General features: G+C 46.7%; 1 protein-coding gene across 6 annotated transcripts; it reads right to left on the bottom strand.

Annotated features, from left to right (window-relative positions):
- Positions 1 to 466: 466 nt before the first annotated feature.
- IL2RB (interleukin 2 receptor subunit beta) lies at positions 467 to 18,681 on the bottom strand. 6 transcript variants are annotated; one of them, XM_083820878.1, is made up of 11 exons: positions 17,592 to 18,681; positions 17,150 to 17,221; positions 16,252 to 16,349; positions 15,800 to 15,926; positions 14,056 to 14,161; positions 12,741 to 12,849; positions 11,616 to 11,764; positions 11,034 to 11,205; positions 9,253 to 9,349; positions 7,416 to 7,500; positions 467 to 4,885 (listed from the first exon to the last, which is right to left on the bottom strand). In XM_083820878.1, the coding sequence occupies exons 3-11, from the start codon at positions 16,331 to 16,333 to the stop codon at positions 4,058 to 4,060; spliced, it is 1,755 nt and encodes a 584-aa protein (XP_083677004.1). In that variant the 5' UTR covers positions 16,334 to 16,349; positions 17,150 to 17,221; positions 17,592 to 18,681; the 3' UTR covers positions 467 to 4,057. The 6 variants fall into 6 exon arrangements, with proteins under 6 accessions (XP_083677004.1, XP_083677006.1, XP_083677001.1 ...); XM_083820880.1 differs by having other exon boundaries at positions 17,193 to 17,221; XM_083820875.1 differs by having other exon boundaries at positions 17,150 to 18,681.
- Positions 18,682 to 19,869: the final 1,188 nt, after the last annotated feature.

The following is a 19,869-nucleotide window of genomic DNA, read 5'->3' as shown; positions in this document are numbered from 1 at the left end:
GGGCTCATTTTGGCAGCCAGGCAGGGGTAGCTGCTCCCAGGTCTGTCACCAGTTCAGGTTTAATCTGGGACTGTGAGAAGACCAGAAGTTATTGCTGCAGTTAACTTGTGTAGGATTCTAGTAGAAAAATGTTAAATGTAGATGAAAATCTCCGGTGTTTGACTGGGAATGTGTCGATGTGGTTATCCTGACTAACTCACTGCTGTACGTGTAAGAAACTGAGGCACGCAGTGACAATAAGAAATGCTTTCAGAACTGCCTAAGAGATTGAAGGGACTAGATTTCATTTTCAGAAGTGGCTTTGAGCCAGAATTTCCCTAGATAACCGAGGACTAGCTTCATCTTTAGGCATATGTGTATACCTGTATGGCTTTCCTGAACTTACACTATGAGGGCTTGCCGCGGTGGGTCAGAACCCAGCTGAGGGTATTTCCCAGAGATCTTACCTTTTTGTATCCATCTTTACTGGAAAAAGGCAAGTTCCTTCTCTGGTGTTTTCAGCAGAACACAATATATATTATTTCAATCTGATCTATCTAAGCAAGCATACCACATCTATCACCGCAGCTTTTTGAATCAACCAAGGACCCAAAATCTTGATCAGATCTGACTTCAGAGGAATTCCTTTACTGCAAATACCCTTTTTATTTCCCATGGTGAAAAGAAGGAAGGTGGGAAGGGGTGGAGGATGATGTTGCGTATTTGTAAACGAGGCATCTTGGAAAGAGGCAGATGAGATATGTGACAGCTATATTTGCTGTCTACAGCTTAAGATAAGGAGAGGACTCGTGTATGGGGTGGTTAGCTCAAATATCTTCCACACAGCACTCAAGTTTAGCTTCGGTAAGACTCTGGTACTGCTGGACACCGTCATCTCTCTGTGGTTTATCTCAGCACCGTGTTCACATCAGCCATGGAGGGGAACACTCCCTTTTGTGACATTTCTGAAGAGCCCTGGGGTGCCCAGCAGAGAAAGGGCCCCATATCGCTGAGTGTTATACCTTGGGTATTCATAACCTGGGTTACTCACATACGAGACCACATGACCTTGTCTTCCTGGAAGAAAGGTCCGGTTATCACCACATCTTATGTTGAGCACTTCCTGCCGCTGTGTGTCACACATTCACACCCTGTGGGGCTGCTAATGCAGTGCTAACAGCTTGCCACTTCGAAAGCTGTCAGCATTTTCACAGGGGGGAAAGATACCCAGACAACAGGATGGTCCTCAGGGGCCTGCGGCAGGATCACTTCCAATTCTGTTTTCTGGGGATCAGGCAGAGCGGAACATGGTAAAGACATTTCTGCGGCACATCTCTGCAAAATTGTCTTCTTCTCATGGCAGTAGCTGAAGGATTCACCTCTTTAGACCATCTTCTCCCCCCCTCCCCCAAGCCTGCTGTGCTTATTGTAGCTAACACATCTTTCCTCCTTTCTTAAACATGGACATGGCTGTGTAAGCGCCTAGCCATCTGTGCAGTGGATCTACCAACCATCTCCCCCTGAAAACTCAGTTTGAGCTTAGTCCTCCTTGCCTGAATTTTGGAGCTGACCCCAAACCTGCTGAAGTCAGTGGGGTATGTGTCACCACAAAGGGCTTCTGATGGTATACTCACTGTTGAGTTGTCCAGACAAATCTTTTTACAAACAGCCCCTTTCTGTGCCCTGGCCTCAATACCACCTGCCTACACAGTGCTCTGGCTGCCCTGGGCTGCTTCCTGGCACTTGACAGCCTTGGAAGTGAGCTGTCCCCTCTTTTAGGTGCCTGAGTGCCTTGGGGAAGGGAGTCGGAAGGGGATGAAAGGTCTATTGGTCCCAACAAAGCTTTGCCTAGTCCTCTGTTTAGAAAAGCTGTTGATCCTTTCCCCCCACCCCAAAGGACAATAAAACACCATAGATTCCGTAGTATTTCTTTTATTTTCCAAGAGGAAAAAGGGGTGTTTTTATTTTTATTCGTATTCATCTTAGCAGCAAGAATAATTGAGAAGCTTATGGAGATCCACATAGGGACAGGAGAGCCATCAGTGCAACTAGGATCCATGGCCTATGTAAAATAGCAATTTGCCCATCAGGGCAAGGGATTCATTGTCTCTTTTTGAAGTTCATCTGCAAAGAGTCTCAAACCACAGCAAATATCTGGGCAAGCCTCGTACTTGCTTATCTGGGATGCTGTGGGGCTTTCTTTGCCTGCTGTCTTCTGAAGACAATGGAGCAGTTCACGTCTTGAGGCAGGTGAAGAAGCGGATGAGAAGAGGGTTATAGCTGCCCCAGCCCTCTCAGCTGCAGGCAAGCTCAAGTACTTTGAGCAACTCTTCTGAGGAGAAATCCGAAGCAGTGGGTGCTCCCATAGCTGAGATTTCTAATGACATTCAAGCTGCACAATGCAAGGTCAGGTAACAGTGTGGGACTGGGACAAAGCAGAAGATCCACGTTTCTACAGGCAGAGGTAGGGAAGAATTAGCTCCGGGTGATACTCAGAGAAATGCCAAAAGTACCAACAAGTTTGATATCCTTGAAATTTTTTGATGTAAAAACTCTTAGAAGAAAGATCTTTAGCACAGGATTGGTATTTTCCCACTTCCGAATAGTCCAGAAATATAGCGAGAGAACAGACGGACTGTACAGATGTTGAATGCAGGAATGGATGGAAGCAGAACAGCACGCCTTGCTTTGTCTTACTACTTTTTTTCTGTGGTGTTTTGCTGTTTCTGAACCTAGGTCAGCAAATGCAGAAGAAGAAGAAGGAAAAAAAAAGTAGTCTTTTCAATCCTTATTTTTTTGTGAGTGGATTGAGGTTTTCTTTTCAGCAAAGGTGCTGATTTCTGAGTTACTTTTCTGGGCTCATTTACCACATCTTTGCCGCTAAATAGGCAATGGTTTCCCTTGAGCAATGGAAGGAATAGGCAGCACCATTGCAATGTTTTCCACTAATACAGGATGTGGGATGAACTATTCTGCAATCAGCTTATCACAGTCAAATAACTGTATTTTGCCAACAGGGCAGAGAGGCTTTCGATTTCATGAAAAATATTGCAGCAAGAATGGGAAATTGTGTGCATTCTTTTTACTGCCATCATCAGACCTAGGGGGAAAAGTGGGGGGGGGGGGGGGGGGAAGGGGATTTCCCCAGTATTTTTAACCCAATAATGGGGATTTCTTTTTACACGGCACTGCTTAGACAGCTGACACAGTTCTGGCTCTGAGCTAACCTTAGAGATCTGAGTCTAAAGCTGGTCTAAGCAGTTCAGAATGTACTCTGATTAAAACCCAAAATGGGGACATTCAGAAAAAAAAAAAAAAAAAAACACCCTTGGTCAGGCAGGAGATGTCTTCATTTTGTCATCAGCCTCAGCACTCACTGGCCTGAACAAAATCCCATATCCACCTCTTTGGGCATTTCTCCCTCCCATGAGACATTTGTAGGCTGGAACAAGGCAAATGGAATATGTGGCTGCTCAGCCTCAAAGCTGGGTGCTGTTATCACACCAAGATGCAGAGCATGGAAGTGCCAGCACAGCCTCTTACAGGGAGCTGGGGAGGAAAAAAAAAATGCTAGTGAGATTTGGGATGGCACCTAAGCAGTGTGGGAAAGGGCTTCTATGCTACCAGATACAGTAATAGCAGAGAAACAGATTCAGTGATGAAGGTGAGTCCTTGTTGTTCTGTATGCCTACGAATCCCATTTCTTTGTCTCTATTAGGTGGTAGCCACTTAAAAGCTTTAATGTACCTTTATTATTCTCCATGCATTGCTTTACTAATCACTAGCCCGGTTTTCCATGCAAAATGTCCTCTCATTTGCAGTGGTCTGTTTCACTGATGTTTTATCCTTGGGACTAGTGATACCATGGTAGTTATCCATGAATTTACGCCTTGTCCGGCCTATTCCTTTTCTGGTTTTGCATCCCTCTTGAGTAACTTTGTTCTTCAGCCTCATTAAAGAACAGTCGTAATGGGTTTGATACTGAAAGCTACATTCATGCTCTGAATAGAAAAAATGTCCACTTAGTCTTCATTGCCGAGAAGGCCTTTCCCACCTGTAGATTTCCCCCAGGCAGATCCTAGACAGAGCAATGGTTGTATTGGCTTTGGAGGTCCCTCAGAGAAAGATAGGCACCGGTGTTTGGGATCTGGCTGGGGAAGGCAGTTCTGCAGGGATTCTCATCGTGTGCTTGCCTTACAGATGTAGGTTGAGAAAGGGAAGGGGTAACGTGTGCTGCTGGAGCGGTGGGATCAGTCGGAAGGCCTGCCTTCGCACTCCCCTCCATAACGCTGGCGGTGTTGCTGTCATGCTGGCCTGGTGGGTCAGGAAAGTCTTTGTCCAGCTGGCACAGAGCCTCAGCAGGTTGTAAAGGAACTTTGTCAATCACTTTCTCATCCTGCCTCAGAACTGGTGTCGGCGGGTTGCTTTCGCTTGATGGGAAAGCCCCTGAAATAGCCACAGGCCGCTGGGCTTCACCTTGTGTCTCTGTCACAAAGGAACCATTTTGGAAGCCCTGTATCCCCTTGAAACAGTGAAGGAAGTTGTGGGACAACATGGGCATGTCCTCTGCCAGTGTGCAGAGGTCTGGGGAGGGGAGAGCATGGTAAGACTCGCTGTCCTCACTGCCACTGCTCTCCTGGGTGAAAGGCTCGTACGTGAAGTAGACCTGACAGGGCTCGATCTCAAAGGAGTTGGGAAGGTGGAAGAAGAAGTAGCCTTGGTTGGTGAAGCAGCTGGACACAGAATGCCCACTGGTTTCTGAGGGAGGATCAGGAGTCAGGGGTCCCTTGGAAAGCAGAAGCTGGGATTCCTGGTCATTCTTCTGCATCACCTCCAGCACAGAAATTTCTGGGGTTATGCTGTTCACGCAGTACGAAGATGAGGAGAATGGGGAGGAGAGCCATTTCTGATGGGGAAAAAACACAGGAGAGAGACTGTTATGGTCAAAGTATAGCACGGTGAGGAACAAAAGGCCTCCCCCCTTGAGCACCCACACCAATTAAGTGGCCATTTCTCTGGTCAAGCAAGAGTTGCTGGAGTTGTGGAAGGGAAATTCATATCCATGATGTCTCATCTGCAGGGTTTCAGAGGGAGTATATCTTTCTGTCACTTTAAAATCAAGCGCAGATATTGCAAACCTGTGTTATGAGATTTTTGAGTGGGGAACGGAGGATGGAGGATTGAAGTGAAAGGAAGAAAAAGAAAAAAGAAAAAGAAAAAGAAAAAGAAAAAGAAAAAGAAAAAGAAAAAGAAAAAGAAAAAGAAAAAGAAAAAGAAAAAGAAAAAGAAAAAGAAAAAGAAAAAGAAAAAGAAAAAGAAAAAGAAAAAGAAAAAGAAAAAGAAAAAGAAAAAGAAAAAGAAAAAGAAAAAGAAAAAGAAAAAGAACAAGAAAAAGAAAAAGAACAAGAAAAAGAAAAAGAACAAGAAAAAGAAAAAGAACAAGAAAAAGAAAAAGAACAAGAACAAGAACAAGAACAAGAACAAGAACAAGAACAAGAACAAGAAAAAGAAAAAGAAAAAGAACAAGAAAGAAAAAGAAAAAGAAAAAGAAAAAGAAAAAGAAAAAGAAAAAGAAAAAGAAAAAGAAAAAGAAAAAGAAAAAGAAAAAGAAAAAGAAAAAGAAAAAGAAAAAGAAAAAGAAAAAGAAAAAGAAAAAGAAAAAGAAAAAGAAAAAGAAAAAGAAAAAGAAAAAGAAAAAGAAAAAGAAAAAGAAAAAGAAAGAAAAAAGGAAGAGGAAGAGGAAGTGGAAGAGGAAGAGGAAGAGAGGAAAGGAAAAAGAAAAGGAAAAGGAAAAGGAAAAGGGAAAGGGAAAGGGAAAGGGAAAGGGAAAGGGGGAAGGAAAAGAGGAAAAGGAAAAGGAAAAGGAAAAGGAAAAGGAAAAAGAAAAGGAAAAGGAAAAGGAAAAGGAAAAGGAAAAGGAAAAGGAAAAGGAAAAGGAAAAGAGGAAAAGGAAAAGGAAAAGGAAAAGGAAAAGGAAAAGGAAAAGGAAAAGGAAAAGGAAAAGGAAAAGGAAAAGGAAAAGGAAAAGGAAAAGGAAAAGGAAAAGGAAAAGGAAAAGGAAAAGAGAAAAGGAAAAGAGAAAAAGAAAGAAAGAAAAAGGAAAAGGAAAAGGAAAAGGAAAAGGAAAAGGAAAAGGAAAAGGAAAAGGAAAAGGAAAAGGAAAAGGAAAAGGAAAAGGAAAAGGAAAAGGAAAAGGAAAAGGAAAAGGAAAAGGCAAAGGCAAAGGCAAAGGCAAAGGGAAAGGGAAAGGAAAAGGGAAAGAAAAAGAAAAAGAAAAAGAAAAAGAAAAAGAAAAAGAAAAAGAAAAAGAAAAAGAAAAAGAAAAAGAAAAAGAAAAAGAAAAAGAAAAAGAAAAAGAAAAAGAAAAAGAAAAAGAAAAAGAAAAAGAAAAAGAAAAAGAAAAAGAAAAAGAAAAAGAAAAAGAAAAGGAAGAAGAAAAGGAAAAAGGTGGGTCTCATGCAATCTATTCCTAGCTGCTGAACCAGTGTCTGATACACCTACATGACTGCATGCAGCTTTCTGCTCTTCCAAGCCCCTCATGCCTGGATTTCCACACTCACTGCAAGTTACAGCCTGCAGCATGTCATTATCCTTAAAAATACACTGGTTTTGACAATATCCAACTTAATTTCATTTATGGCCAGTAAAGCATTTTTTGTAGTTCTTTTTACACTAGGAAAGTGTCTCCAGTGCCCGCTGCACCTCCCTCCCCCACACTCTTCCCCTGTAGGTTTAGCTTTCAAAGGCTTTTTGCACTAAGGTTTTTCCAAAGCTTTGCTGTCCTCTGGACTCTCTGCAGCTTGTCTCCACCCTTCTTGAAGCAAAATGTCCCTTGGGATCACCTCCCACGTCTTGCATCTGACGCTCCCTTTAATACTGCACAGAATGGTAATTGTCTTCTTGCAGCTGCCCATACTCAAAGAGAGACTGGGGAAGGGAGAAAGAGGGGGTGGAGAAGGAAGGGAAAAAGAAAGAAGAACACAGAAAATAGCTAAGTGTCACCCAAAGTGATAGTAATTAGCAATAGGAGAGGAGGTAGGGCTCACAGCCAGAGGGGGACCACAGCAGGAAATCTGGGCAGTCTAGGGAAGGTGGGGAGGGACAGAAGCAGGGTGGAAGGGGATCTGAGAGGCCAAGGTCCCTCCCACAGGTCCTTTTCATTCTCTCAAGTTCTCCTGTCAGGGGAGCAGTTTGCTGAGGTTTGCGTGGTTTGCCGTTTCTCGGTTCTGAAATTAGAATGTATCAGCCGAGTGTCAGGTTTTAGGTCAAAAAATAAAACTTGAGCAGAGAACCCAGCAGCTGGTGCTACAGGCACATGAGTTGCATGCGCACATGTAGGTCTGAGGACCTGGTGTCTGCCCCAGGCATGTACAGCTAGACCCTCCTTTCCCTCATTTCTCCCTAATAACCACTTGAATCCGTCCCCAGCCCCATACCTGAATGTCACCTCCGTGAACAGAGACGAGTGGGGGAAAGAATTTCTCGGGGTCTGGGATGTGAATCTTCAGAATCTTCTTAAACCTTGAGAAGAGAGGAGATTGAGAAATGAAACAGGGCCTGATCCTGACCTCTCTCAGACTGTGATGGGAATAAGAGAGAGCATCACAGCTCATGGTAGCAGGGGAAAGGTAAAGTAAAAACAAGCCTGAGGACCCTCCTTGCTCTTGAGTGGCCTGAAATGCAGTGGCTAAGAGATGAGAGATAGAGATGAGCCAGATAAACCTGATTTTGGGAAATACACTCCTCTCAGCCTTTTTCCTGGGGAAGAACAACCAACAGTTCACAGCCTTCCCTAACTTGGTGGTCACCTTAGCTGCTCCATTTCCCCCTGCTCGATGATAGGTCTGGGCAGCTCTCCCTTGTTTCCAAGGTCCAGCTGCTGCGAACTGCCCCCTCTTGGTTTTGCTGCCCCCACAAAGACTCAGAGGACCCCATGGTGTGAGCAGGACCATCACTGGCAAAGCTGTGTCACCACCGTCTCTCCTGTTAGCAGGATACTCTGCGGTACAGCTAGTACTTACTGGACATGCAAACCTATCTGAGCATGTCAAGCACCAGCCCAGTGACCTCCGCTTTACTGGAACCAGTGTGTTGTCATCCTGAGGCAGCATGAAGTGATCTCATCTGCTCCTCAGTCCCTCAGAGAGGTCGGTTGATCCCGTCAGCTCTTTGCAGAAGCTTTGCTGTGGGATGCTCTGAGGAGAGACCCTCCTGACCTCTGGAGGCAATCAGTGTACTCTCTGAAGCATAAGAATTTGCTAGTTCTTGCATATAAACTATTTTACATCACTGCAGATGCTATTTTTATTCGTGCATGTCTAATCCTTCCTTGGATCTTACCTCAGCATTATCCTCCATCCAATCTCACAGGTTAACTACACTCTGTGGAGAATGGAGGCCTTTTTATCTCTTTGTTTGCCATATAGCTAGCACTTCCTCACCTTTGTGTTATGACTCAAGGTAAAACAGTGACTTTCTCAGTATCCACCTTCTGTTAATATGCTTCTCCTTCTTTCCTTCCAAAGAAGCCATCCCAGCCTCTGCTGCCTTCTTCCCTGAGAACATTTCTGCCACCAACACCAGTGACCTGCTTCTCCATCCCTGTCCTGAGATGAGAAAATCTGAAGCCATTTCTAACCTCACCGTGCTGACAGGTCGCTCTCTGGATTACTGCACTGGGTAACCTTGTGAGACACTTTCAGTCCTGACTAGAAGCTGTGTATGCTGGCAAAAAGAAGAGATCTTTAAAGCATCACATAGATGTTTACCAGCATGTGATGAGACACTTTAGGAGAAGAACTGTACTCCTCACTCAGGAGTTTGCCTGCAGATCAAATACTATTCATCCTCACTGAGCTCTTTCTGGAGTATTTAAGAAGGTCATGGTACTTAGGCTTCCTTTGTCCTCTCTTCTGAGAGAGTGCCCAGCTCAGTAACCTATTTTTTGAGAGGTGATTTTGGTGCATCCCTGCCAGGGAAAACCGCTGTAACCCATGGGCAAAAGAAGTACCAAGGCATCTGTTTTGAAGCCAGCCAGACCGTGGCACTGGGTCTCAGGAGTATGGCACAATATGATGACAGTGTTAACACAACATCATCTTGGGTGGCTATATATCTACTCAGACAAATGTCAGCCTTGAAAGCTTGGGTTATGAACTGTATATTTGAGTCCCTCTGTATGCTCTGTAATGCCAAATACAAAATAAACCAGGTTATGAGAAGACACACAATATACAGGAGAGCAACAAAGAGGAAAACTTGACACTCATTTACCATTTCAGGGTCCGTAAGTTAATAAGGAAGGCAGTCCCAAGGATCACGAAGATGCATGTGCTCACTATAAGAGCTGGCAGAACCGGCCGGGTTGTTTCTGCAAGATGAGAGAGAGAGGGAGTTGCTATAAAAAATTAGCCAGGATTTTGGAGGTAGGATCTTCAACTTTTCCATGTCTGTTCAAACTGATCATGTTATTATAATATGCTGTTAATTATAATAATATAATTAATATAATATAATACACAGGTCAGATAAAGGAGTTAATCTCTGTTGTGTAGGATGCCTTTGAACTGAAATGAGTTTGAGTCTTCTTGGCATGGTTTAATAGATAATTCTTGCTAAACAGCTGTAATTCCCTGTCCCTAACAGCAACACAGCTGGGGTTTACCGCAGGTGAGGTGCCACATTGTACTGGTAGAAGCGTCCAGCATCCTTCCTCATTGCAAAAGAAAGGGAGTCCTAAAATCAGCTTAACTGGGCTTGGGGAATTGGAACAGCATTGTAAGTCAGTGGGGAGGTAGAGTCATGGGGTTCATGGGACTGGGTTAGAGGGCAGCAGGGCCAAGGATGGAGAAGGTTAGGGGTCGAGGGACTAGCCTCTTTATTTGGACAGGTGGAGGAAAGTTTTAGGAGGCTAGGGAGGTTTACAGCTTTCTGCCACATGGTGGTTTTGGTACCTGGATTGTAGAGTTAGGAGAAAGAGACTGAATTTCCTCATTGAAAGCTCTGCCAGCTCTCCTCAAGCTTTTCTGGAACCATCTTAAACTTTTGTTAATCTGTCTCTTACACACATCTCCCCAGGGCACCTTTGCTTGGTCTTGCTGTTCTGGTGCCTGTCTCCTCTGCCTGCCACCCCCATTTCCCTCCATCCGCAGTGCCCCTTGGTCTGGGCCTGCAGGGCTCGTTTGGAGTAGTGGTAAGGGAGCAGAAAGAGATGAAGGAGATAGTTGTAGAGAGTCCTGTCTTTGCCTGTCCTTGGGATGCTACCAAGATCACTTTGTCTCCTCTGCCTCTGGTACCCTGGTTATCTTTGGGTCTTGGTTGCTGTGACAACCGGCTGCGGCTGTATCCTGTTCATTGACATCACGCACTGTCAGAATTTGATCGCCACAGCAACACAGTGCCCTTTCTAAACATAGCTCCTCTGTTTATACCAGTGCTGGGCACAACAGGGAGGGACCGGGCAGGGGCAGAGTGGGGGTGATGCAAGGGGAATAACCTCTAGCTACTTATTTTCTGGAAAAGATGTGACGGAGCGCACAGCCCGTAATTCACAGAAAAGACTCGCTCAGGTCACTATATTTCAAGGATGCAGGTGCCCTCCATGCCGTGGCTCATGGTAACGACTGGTGCATATATCATCAGTGCTTTTTGGAAGTGACTTACACACATGTAAGTCTCTTTCATTCTCCCCAAGACTTTTCTTCCTAGACTCTGGTTTCATTGCATTTCACTGATCAATGGCTCCACTGAACTGGCCCTGATTTACACCTTGCGGATTTTGCCTGGCCTCTGAAAGTCAGAGGGGCTGCTGCTCTTTACTCCATTGGAGCCAGGGGTTCTTTGTCCTTAAGCCCTGTTGAGCCAGCCTGACCTAACAGATTAGGAGGGACAGATTGTTTCTTTTTATTTATTTTTTTTTTTTATTGCTCTTCAGTTAACACAATCCTCCCTACCCATCTTCCTCCAGCTTCCCAGCCTGCTTTGGTCCTTCTGCTTTGTTTTCTCTGAGTTCCCTCTTTTCCCTCCGTGTCAGACTGATTGACTCTGATCCTTACCGTCAGCGTCTGTCTTCCACAGTATTGTCTTGCTCCAGTCACTCCACACGCCTTTGTAGGTACTTGAGTTACTTGGCTTTGCACGGACAGCTGCCTCATATTTCAAGTTGGGGGACAGTCCCTCAAATACCACCCACATCTGGTCCTGCTTAATGCAGAGGGTCTTGGCTTTCTGGAAGAAGGGCAAAAATAGAGCATCATCAACATCCTGCCGTGGCTCACAGCATCATATATCAATCCTTTCCCAGGCCCTCTGAGAGGACCTGTCTCAGATCCCTCCATTTTGTGCATTGTTTTGTCACACTGGAGGATAAATCTTCTTCATTTTGTACTTCTCATCCTTTTCAGGTCTACCCTGGAGCTATCTAGATTTCTTTTGTGACAGCACTAAATAAAATAGGGTTCTCGTCTGCCTCCATGTCATCACCAAACGCTGGCAGCAGGTTATGCAGACAAAAAGGGATGAGGAAGTAATTCCCTCTCCAGATTCACTAAAACTTTTTTCATTCTGAGGGGAGAATTCTGTAAGGAAGACCAGGATTCGAATGGTGACACGTCCCAGTGTCCCCGCTCCGTACTCACCTCCCAGGACTGACTTGTGGTTCTGTACCGCACTTGGTATTGCCGCTCCCCATCCAAGTAGTGAGAGGAAATATTCAGGCTCCATGATAAGTTGTAGCTGTTTTTAGCTTTGCTAACCAGTTGAAGATTTCCTGGAGGTCTCAGTTTTACTGGAAAGAGACAAAGAGCAGGAATGGCACCAACGCACTGTTCGTAACAAGGCTCCACTGGAAAAACCCGTGTCAGTAGGGTTGGGGCCTCGGCTGAGCTCACAGACTCCAGCCATCCATGGCCAAGTGAGATGCTTAGAGAGTTCCCCCTCTCTGTGCCTGCTTCCTACCCGCTGTCACTGGTGACAAAAGGCCTGGGACTGCATTAAAGGCAGCTTGTCCGGTGAGCCTCCAGTGAGAGCGGCCACAGCAGTAAGTGCAATCCCACATGGCCATGCATCTTATCTTGTAGGGGTGATCCACGAGGCAATTGTATGGACAGGAAAGGATCATGGTTTGGGTGACAGCTTCTTTCCAGCTGCACTTTCAGAGAGCTACAGCCACAGGGGCTGGAGTTACATAGACTGCCTGGGGTGAACCTTCTCAACCCTTATGCCTCACATTCCAGCAGCTGCATTGGATTGCTCCTGAAGCCAGGTAAACATCCAGCGGAAGAATAACCCAAGCATATATATATATATATATATATATATATATATTTTTCAGCTGGATTAGTGAGTTGAATCAATTCAGCAGACTATTGCTTGCCAAAGCTGGCTTAAAGGAGGGGGGAACCACGTAGCTCGTAGGAGGGATGGAGCAGCAAGACTTTTCTTCTTCCTGCAGCACATATTTTTCAGAAGGTCAGCTGAGCTGACGTAGCCTGCTTGGAGCCTGAACTCCTAGGACAAAGCACTGTCACTCAGCTGTGTCCCAGATACAGGACAGCATAGGAAGTGGCTGGCATGACACTGCACATTAAAGGTGCATGGCGCAGGAGTCAACGTGGCCCGTCTGTGCTAGTTGTAGCAGGAGACAACAAAAAGAGGTAAGACTAAAATCTGCTATGGGTGTTGCATGGTTGAGGATGGGGAGAAGAAACTGGGTGTCACCTTGTGGAGAAGCTTCAGAGACTGCAAGATGGAAGAGAACTCACTGTTTGCAAGTGGACTGAAGTCTTCCAATCGTGCAGGTGTAGACCCATTCTCTCCAATCCGGCAATGTACAGACATGTTAAGACGGTCTGCAGTAGTAAAGATTTGAGACTGCAAGGAAAATTTACCATTAGTGACACTGAAGCCTCATCAATAACCATTCATATTTCTAAGTATTGCCTGCACATAAAGTGGTTTAGGAATACTTGACAATAAATATGGATGACACTTGTGGTTGAAAGGCATAAGCCTCAGTGGTGAGTAGAAGAACCAAAGATTTATGCTTGATGTGGTTCGATTTTTTTTTGTTCACTGAAAAGCAGGGCACAAAATATTTTGGTATGCTATTTTAACAGAATTACTGCATGTGCTGATTAAGCAGGAAAGATGGTACTTTCAGCGAGTGACATTTATCGAGACAAAATATTTTGACTAAAATATTTCATGTTCATTTGTAAGGTTGAGATAATATTGAGATTAAATATTACTCGTGAAATGCCATGGAGTTACGATGAGTTGATATAACATGGTTCCACAATGATACTAAAGGGCCATGTACATCACAAAATATTAGATAAGAAATAGATCAATTAGCTTGATTAGAAAGAAAGGATTTTGACAGAATAGTTTTTGAATCTGTTTATGAATCCTGCAATTTGTCTTTGCACATAATATGTGAAAGTAAGAAAACTTGGCTGTTGTTAGAACTGGTTGTGACTATCCCAATAAGGAGAATTAGCTTTTTTCTTTTTCTTTTTTCCCCCTGAAAATACAGGAACTACAGCAATTTCTGAATATGACTGAGGGAAGTACCCAATAAGCCTGAAAAAAAAAAGGATTGATTTAAATAAAGAATAATAAGTAGGGGATTTGCATCACCATTGGCTTCACTGATGTGCTACTTTTGCATCTTGCATTTGACACGATTAACCAGGTTCCTCAGTAATTAATAATTTGGAAAATGGTAATGACCTCTTCAAGGAAAATTGAGGTCCAGAGGTGACCTCAGAGATGATGATCATGGCCATTCTTCCACAGAGGAAGGGATTAGGGCCAAACTCGGATAACAGTGATGGGGGACACCGCATATGATCCGTCTGTCCTGCACCTCTTCTGCATGTGTCAGGACAGCACGGCCCCACTCAAAATGAAGCCAGTCCCCATGCAGGGCAACATGCAACAAGTCCAAGCCCAGGAGTGGAGTCAAGGATTAGGTCTGGGCTTTTTATAGTACTCTTGGGTGTCATGTTCTTTATTTGCCTCAAATTGAGAACCCAACCTTGTCATTAGCCAGGACATCCTAGATGAATTACTCACGTTACTGTTTTTGCTGAAGGTCTTGATGCATCTCCTCAGTTCTGTTGTGTGTTCTGCCTTAGGTAATTCACAATGTTCCTTGAATTTTTCGGGTAAGAAAATTGACCTGGATTTTAAGCAGGAGAACACCAGTGAGCTGGGAAGTCTGTTTTATAAGTAGTCAGATTTTATCCAACACTAAAGGCCTTTCAAAGCACATTGTATCCTACCTTACTTGCTGAGCAGGTTACAGCTAGGATGTAATCCCACTTTCCCTCCCTACTACATCACTCAGACAAGTTTTATGTGCTGGCACACGGAGAGTTAATGCATCCCAGCTTTTCAATGCCAGAGATGATAGGAGGTTTCCAAACCTCTGGCTACCTCCTCTGCTTCCTGTTGATATGGGAGACAGATGCCTGTTTCTAGGGTTTTACACATCTCTTTCAAGCCACTGACAGCCCTGTAGCATTGCAGTTGCCAGGTGAGTTGTATCTCTTGAACCAGGTCACATCCCAGCCAGCCAGGACCGTACCCCACACTTGGCAGTGCTGTGCCATGACCCCTCTTCTGCTCTGACAAGTGTGGCTGGACAGCCTAAGCTGAGACACCGCACAGGAGGTGGCAGGGTGGGAGAGCGTCCGTGTGGTTGCAGCTGAGGGGACAGCAGATTGCGCTGGCCACTCCAGCCACAGGATTAGACCAGACTTGCTGGTGTCTTTGCCTCAGGCTTTCCTAGAGGAGACGGCTGTAACCCTGCCCTCTTTGGGGGACAGTTGAAAGAGTTCTGGGGGGACTGAGAAAATTTGTTCTCCCATTGAGCAGTTTACTTCAATGGGAAGCAAAATAAACTGGACACACAAACCCTAGGTGTCCTAGAGCCCTGGTCAGCCAATGGCACAGTTACAGACCTGGCCCAAATTCCAGATCCAACCTTTTTGACTCAATCCCATAGGGCAAAGAAATGTTTGGCTGTCATTGGTCCATGTAGCAGACCCCAGAGCACATCTGCCAATCTCACCCCATTGGAGATGTCTCTGCTGATCGTCAGGAGCAACCCACCCACTGCCAGAACCACGCTGGGCCTCTTCTTACACCAGGCACCTGGGGACGCCCTGTGTACACCAGTAACTCTTGACTCAAGATGTCACACATGGAGACCACAGAGAATCAGCCAGCATCCACTGTAGTTCTGGCCACACGCCTACTGCTCCTCTGGGAGATACTTGGGAGGGGAAAACATCACAGAGTGGGAGAGGTGAAAGGGCCAGGGTGGGCTACGGTAAAGGGAACGATATATTCCTTCACGTACTGTCGCTCAGTGTGCGACTTTCCTGTTACGTCCAGTCCCCTTGGCAATGGGCAGATGGCCCCTGTATAACTTCAATCCCACCTCCCTCTGTCCCTATCTCTACACACCCTCCTTTTGAGTTGAAAATACCCTTCAGTCCGGAGGGTAGCTACCAGGGAAGAAGGATCTTTGGAAAATGAAGCACAGACAACGCTACAGAGTTGAAAGATAAGCAGTTCTAGGCAGTTTGGGGCCGTTGGATGGCAAACACTGAGCTGTGGCCAGCATCTCTGTATCGATGGTGTATCTCAGTCCACCTGGGGTCAGACAGACTTCAAAGGCAAAGCCCTTGGCTGTGTGATTCCACTACACCTGGCCCAGGAAGGGGGATCCTACACTGATGTTAAGTGCTAAATTTTCCAGGACACTTTTCATTCAAAGTATCATCTTTCCTCAGCCTTTCTGGTCACCCACCTGGTAAAAAATGGTAGCTTTGATGAAATCTCCAGCTGGCACGGCGCATCGGCAAGGTCCCTGCCTGAGGTCCAGTCACAAAAGATTGCTGCCCGCGAGTCATACCAACAAGCGAGACTGGAGGTGCCTGCCAGCAGAGAAGAGATGGACAGCAACATGGCTGAATTAGCAATGACTTTAGACATTAACAGTCACCCCAGACAATTCTGCCCCATCCCAAACTACAGACAGAGTCCTCAGCTGGATAGCTGTCTCCAAGTAAGAAAGGCAGAACCTCTCACTTCTTCAACTGCTCTGTCCTTGGAGGTTGGTGTGCTTGTAAAAAATCTTTAATTATTGCAGCCTCCTCCAGTTGTATGTTACAACACGGTCATTGCACAACAACACACCACAGCTCAGGCACTCCATCTGACATCCCCCTGCTCATCCAGGTGAAGAGCATCACTTCTTACCTTGCGTAGAGACCGATGCCAGCAAGAGAGGCGTGAGGCTGAGCAGCCAGAGGTGGCACAGGAGCAGCAAGGAGGGATTCATCTGTACTGGGGACACACTGAAAGAGAGAAGACCCCCACCGCAACACAGCTCAGCAATGGAAGTTAAGAAGTTGTCATCCCATACAAGGTATCCGCTGTCAAAACTGGTGTCAATCTTCCAGGCTCAGAAACTCATATTCCTTCTCCTCTGCCTTTCCCTCAGCACCTCATTGCTCTCCTGCCTCGGGGTGCTTTGCTCAGCACTGAAACCATCCACAGTGCAACTCAGACAGGCTGTTTGCAGAGGTAATGTCTTCTGGAAATGTGTGCGAGTGCACAGCCCTCCGCGTGTATTGTTTCAGGTTGCTTGCTGACTCAGGTAGAGAGTGCTATCGTGGTTGCACGCGGCTGGCGTTGCGAAGAGCTGCTTTTTTTGGTAAGCCGTAGGGCTGAAATCACTAGGTGCTTGCTGCGTAAGAGGGCTCTCTGGCTTCAACTAACAGAAAAGTCAGTTTAGGAGGTAGATTTTGAATGGCTTGTTTGGGACTGGGGAAAAAAATAAAATTAGGGGGAAGTTTACCAAGTTCTGGAAAGGGAAAGCTTTACCATATCATGAAATATTAAAGTAATGCACAAATCACGCACCATCCTTGCCAAGTAGACCCCGCACTGCCTTGGATGGACATATGCTTTCAGGTATAGCAGAAAACTCACGCTTTGCAATTAGGTAGCTACAGCATCCCTCATTCCCCTCTGGCACCCAGAGAAACTCCTTGTCTTACAAAGCCCACCCGGCTGTGTGCTGTACTACACACACAGGGCTTATGGGCTTCTCAAGCGAGCCTCCCCCTCTCCCCATCTACCTGGACACCCGTACCTCGAGGTCTGCCTCTGCCCGCAGGAGAAGGGACCATCCTCACCTCTCAGGGAGCCTGCAGCACAGGCAGAGCTGGGGAGACCAAAGTAGAGACCCGCTGAACCCCGCTGAAGACTGCCGGGGGAGCGGGAGCGGAGGGTTTTTAAAGTGCTGGCATGAGGCATGATATCAATTCCCGTTGTGATAAAAGATTAGGTTCAGAGGAAGAAAAACAGGACGACAACGCATTCATAGAGAAAAGGGGAGAGAAAGAGAGAGAAAGCACCGACGTGGTTGTGAGATGTGGGGTTTGATTTGAGAGGACTGTGGAAAGACAGAGAGATAAATATATGCTCAGCCCTCCCCAACGGCAAGAATCAGTTTGTCAGACCGAAACTCCTTCCAAGACACTTCTCAGATCAGCCACCCCCGTGCGGGACAGGGCTGGCATCACCCCCTTTACCTTCCAGCTCCAGGCACCCGGCGCTCCAGGCGAAGGGGTCCCCACGGACGGGGCGATGGATGTAGGTGCTGGCTGCCAAACCAGGAGGGGAATGGGGAGAAAGGGAGAGGGGCTGGGGGGATCTTCACTCAGTGCATGTCCAGCTGCCGGCCAGCAGTTCTGGCAGGAGAGGGGCAGGTCTGCTGTGGAGCCGTTCCTCCTGTCTGCGCTCGACCTCTCTCTGTCTTCTCCCTCTCACCTTTGCACAGGAAGCTGCTGCTTGCTTGCCTTGTCAGACTGAGACGAGGCCCTGAAGTATCGAAAAGGCTAGCAAGGCCGAGAATAAAAAGCCCCAAACCACGTCCTACTTCCTGCTGGTAAAGCAATAGGTGCAGAAACAAGGGTGGAGGGATCAGGTGTTAGCTTGCAGTGCTCAGATATACTAGGGACCAGTCCGTAACTATTGCTGGGAAGCAAAAGAGAGAGAAGGACCTGTCCTCTCCAGACACTGTCGAGAGACCCATAGCTTCCTCTTTCAGATACCCAGACAGGCAGGTTCACTCTCAGGGTCTATACTCATGCACAGACCAATTTGAAACTGGGGTAGGAGTCATTCCGCCGTAGAAATGCTGTGGACCACTTTGTGAAAAACAGCTCGAGTCATTGACCTAAGCAACACCAGAATGAAACCAGCCTCCCCACCGGTGCCCCAGTTTCAGAGGATCCATCCTGGGTCAGAGCTTGAGTGGAACGAGGCCAGTGCTGCGGCTGAGAAGCTGGAGGCACAGCCCTCACACTTGCAGATGGTGTGACACCGCAGGGACAGCTGTCCCGCAGCGTGCCTACCCGGCCAAACACCCTGCTCGCCCCACAGAAGAAAGAACCCTTCCCTCTGACCTGACTATCTCGGCTAGTTCAGCCAGGCCGGTGCCTGCTTCACATGGCTTGTCCATTCAGCAGGCCAGAAAGGGTGCAAAAAATACGTCCACCTTCTTCTGAGGCTCAGTGTGCCCTCACCTTCACAGACATAATCCCTCACAGTTCTCCATGCAACATTTGATATTAGAAGATCCTTTCACGACAGGCATCTTCCCCCACACCCTTTGCCCTCCCCTCCCCAGGCAGCCTCCCCCACACAAATTCAAGTCCACAGCCCACCGGTTGCCCATTTCACAAGCAGGCTTGCACACACACATCTCCCCACACACCTCTCTTTTTCCATACACACAAAATGCTCTGAAAAGCAGCACTTCGCATTTCCTGTTTGGTCTGGGCTGTACAAAGATGGCCACTGGTGTGGGGCAGGAAGAGGCGAATCTCCTTTTATATACACTGTGGTCACCATGCTCTGCACTGCTCACCTTTCTCTCCTGCAGCACACAGCTCAAGGCCAAAGTTCAGGTCCAGTAGCAGGTCTTGTTGACCAAAAGCTGCAAGGGGCTAATCTCAGGCCCCAGGCTGTTCTTTTTTGAGGACTGCAAGAGCAAGAGGATGGGGCCTCCTGTAACAGCTAAGGGATCTTGGTTTCATGTGGTGGAAAAAGGGTGTGGGAGGAGGATGAGCTTTTAGTCACAGGCAGTCCAACCCAGAAAGTGGATTTCAGAAGATATCAGACCTCAAAAAGAGAGGGTGTCGAAGAAAAACAGTGATTTGAAACCATGTGTGGAGCCATTCTGAAGGAGGGTACAATGCTGGCCAAGGCCATTCCTGGCAGAGCCTTGCAGTTCAGGTTCCAACCCAGCATCAAGCACGCACTTAGAAAGGCAGAGGCCTGGAGCACAACACCTCTCTCCTCACCACGCGTGGCATGGTCCAGGGGTCTCAGAGGCATCGTTTGGATGTTCTTGCTAGCTATCTGAAAGCCAGCAAGTTACGGCCATTCTCTGTGAGGGAAACATGGGGAATCTGACCAGCCAGCCCCTGTCGAAGAGGAGCAAGGGTGAGGATGAGCTATACGTTCACCTGCCCTGGTCATCACAATGTACCAGTTGCACCTTGGAAGTTCCCACCAGGGTGGAGCTGTAATGGCCCATGAGTTGAAGGAGGGCCAAGGAATGGGTCTCAAGGTCCTGAGGCCTTGAGCTTCTCTTAGCATTTCTGTCAGCACCTGTTTAGATCATATTTGCCAGTCCCAGAGAAATGGCCTATGACCCTGCATGTCCCCAGGGTGTTGGAGACAGCTGTTGGGCCCCGTGGGCATGGATATATTCTTGGTGGGGGCTGTGAAGGTTGGGTGAAGGGGACTTGTTGCAGAGGTCTGTGCATGGGGCTTGGGCTGAAAGTGGGAGACAGGATAGGC

The sequence above is a fragment of the Anser anser genome, assembly GCF_964211835.1.
Source record: "Anser anser genome assembly, chromosome: 1".
Taxonomy (NCBI): Eukaryota; Metazoa; Chordata; class Aves; order Anseriformes; family Anatidae; genus Anser; species Anser anser.
This window is presented reverse-complemented; position numbering and strand designations above follow the sequence as displayed.

What these genes read in the sequence shown, in the direction of transcription:
- IL2RB (XM_083820875.1), bottom strand. Translation starts at nt 17,313, where the DNA reads ATGCCTCATGCCAGCACTTTAAAAACCCTCCGCTCCCGCTCCCCCGGC. An exon ending in CCTTCAGCAAAAACAGTAAC is followed by an intron (nt 12,850 to 14,055) that starts GTGAGTAATTCA and finishes TTTTCCTTGCAG; the next exon opens with TCTCAAATCTTTACTACTGC. An exon ending in AACTTACGGACCCTGAAATG is followed by an intron (nt 7,501 to 9,252) that starts GTAAATGAGTGT and finishes TCTCTTCTCAAG; the next exon opens with GTTTAAGAAGATTCTGAAGA.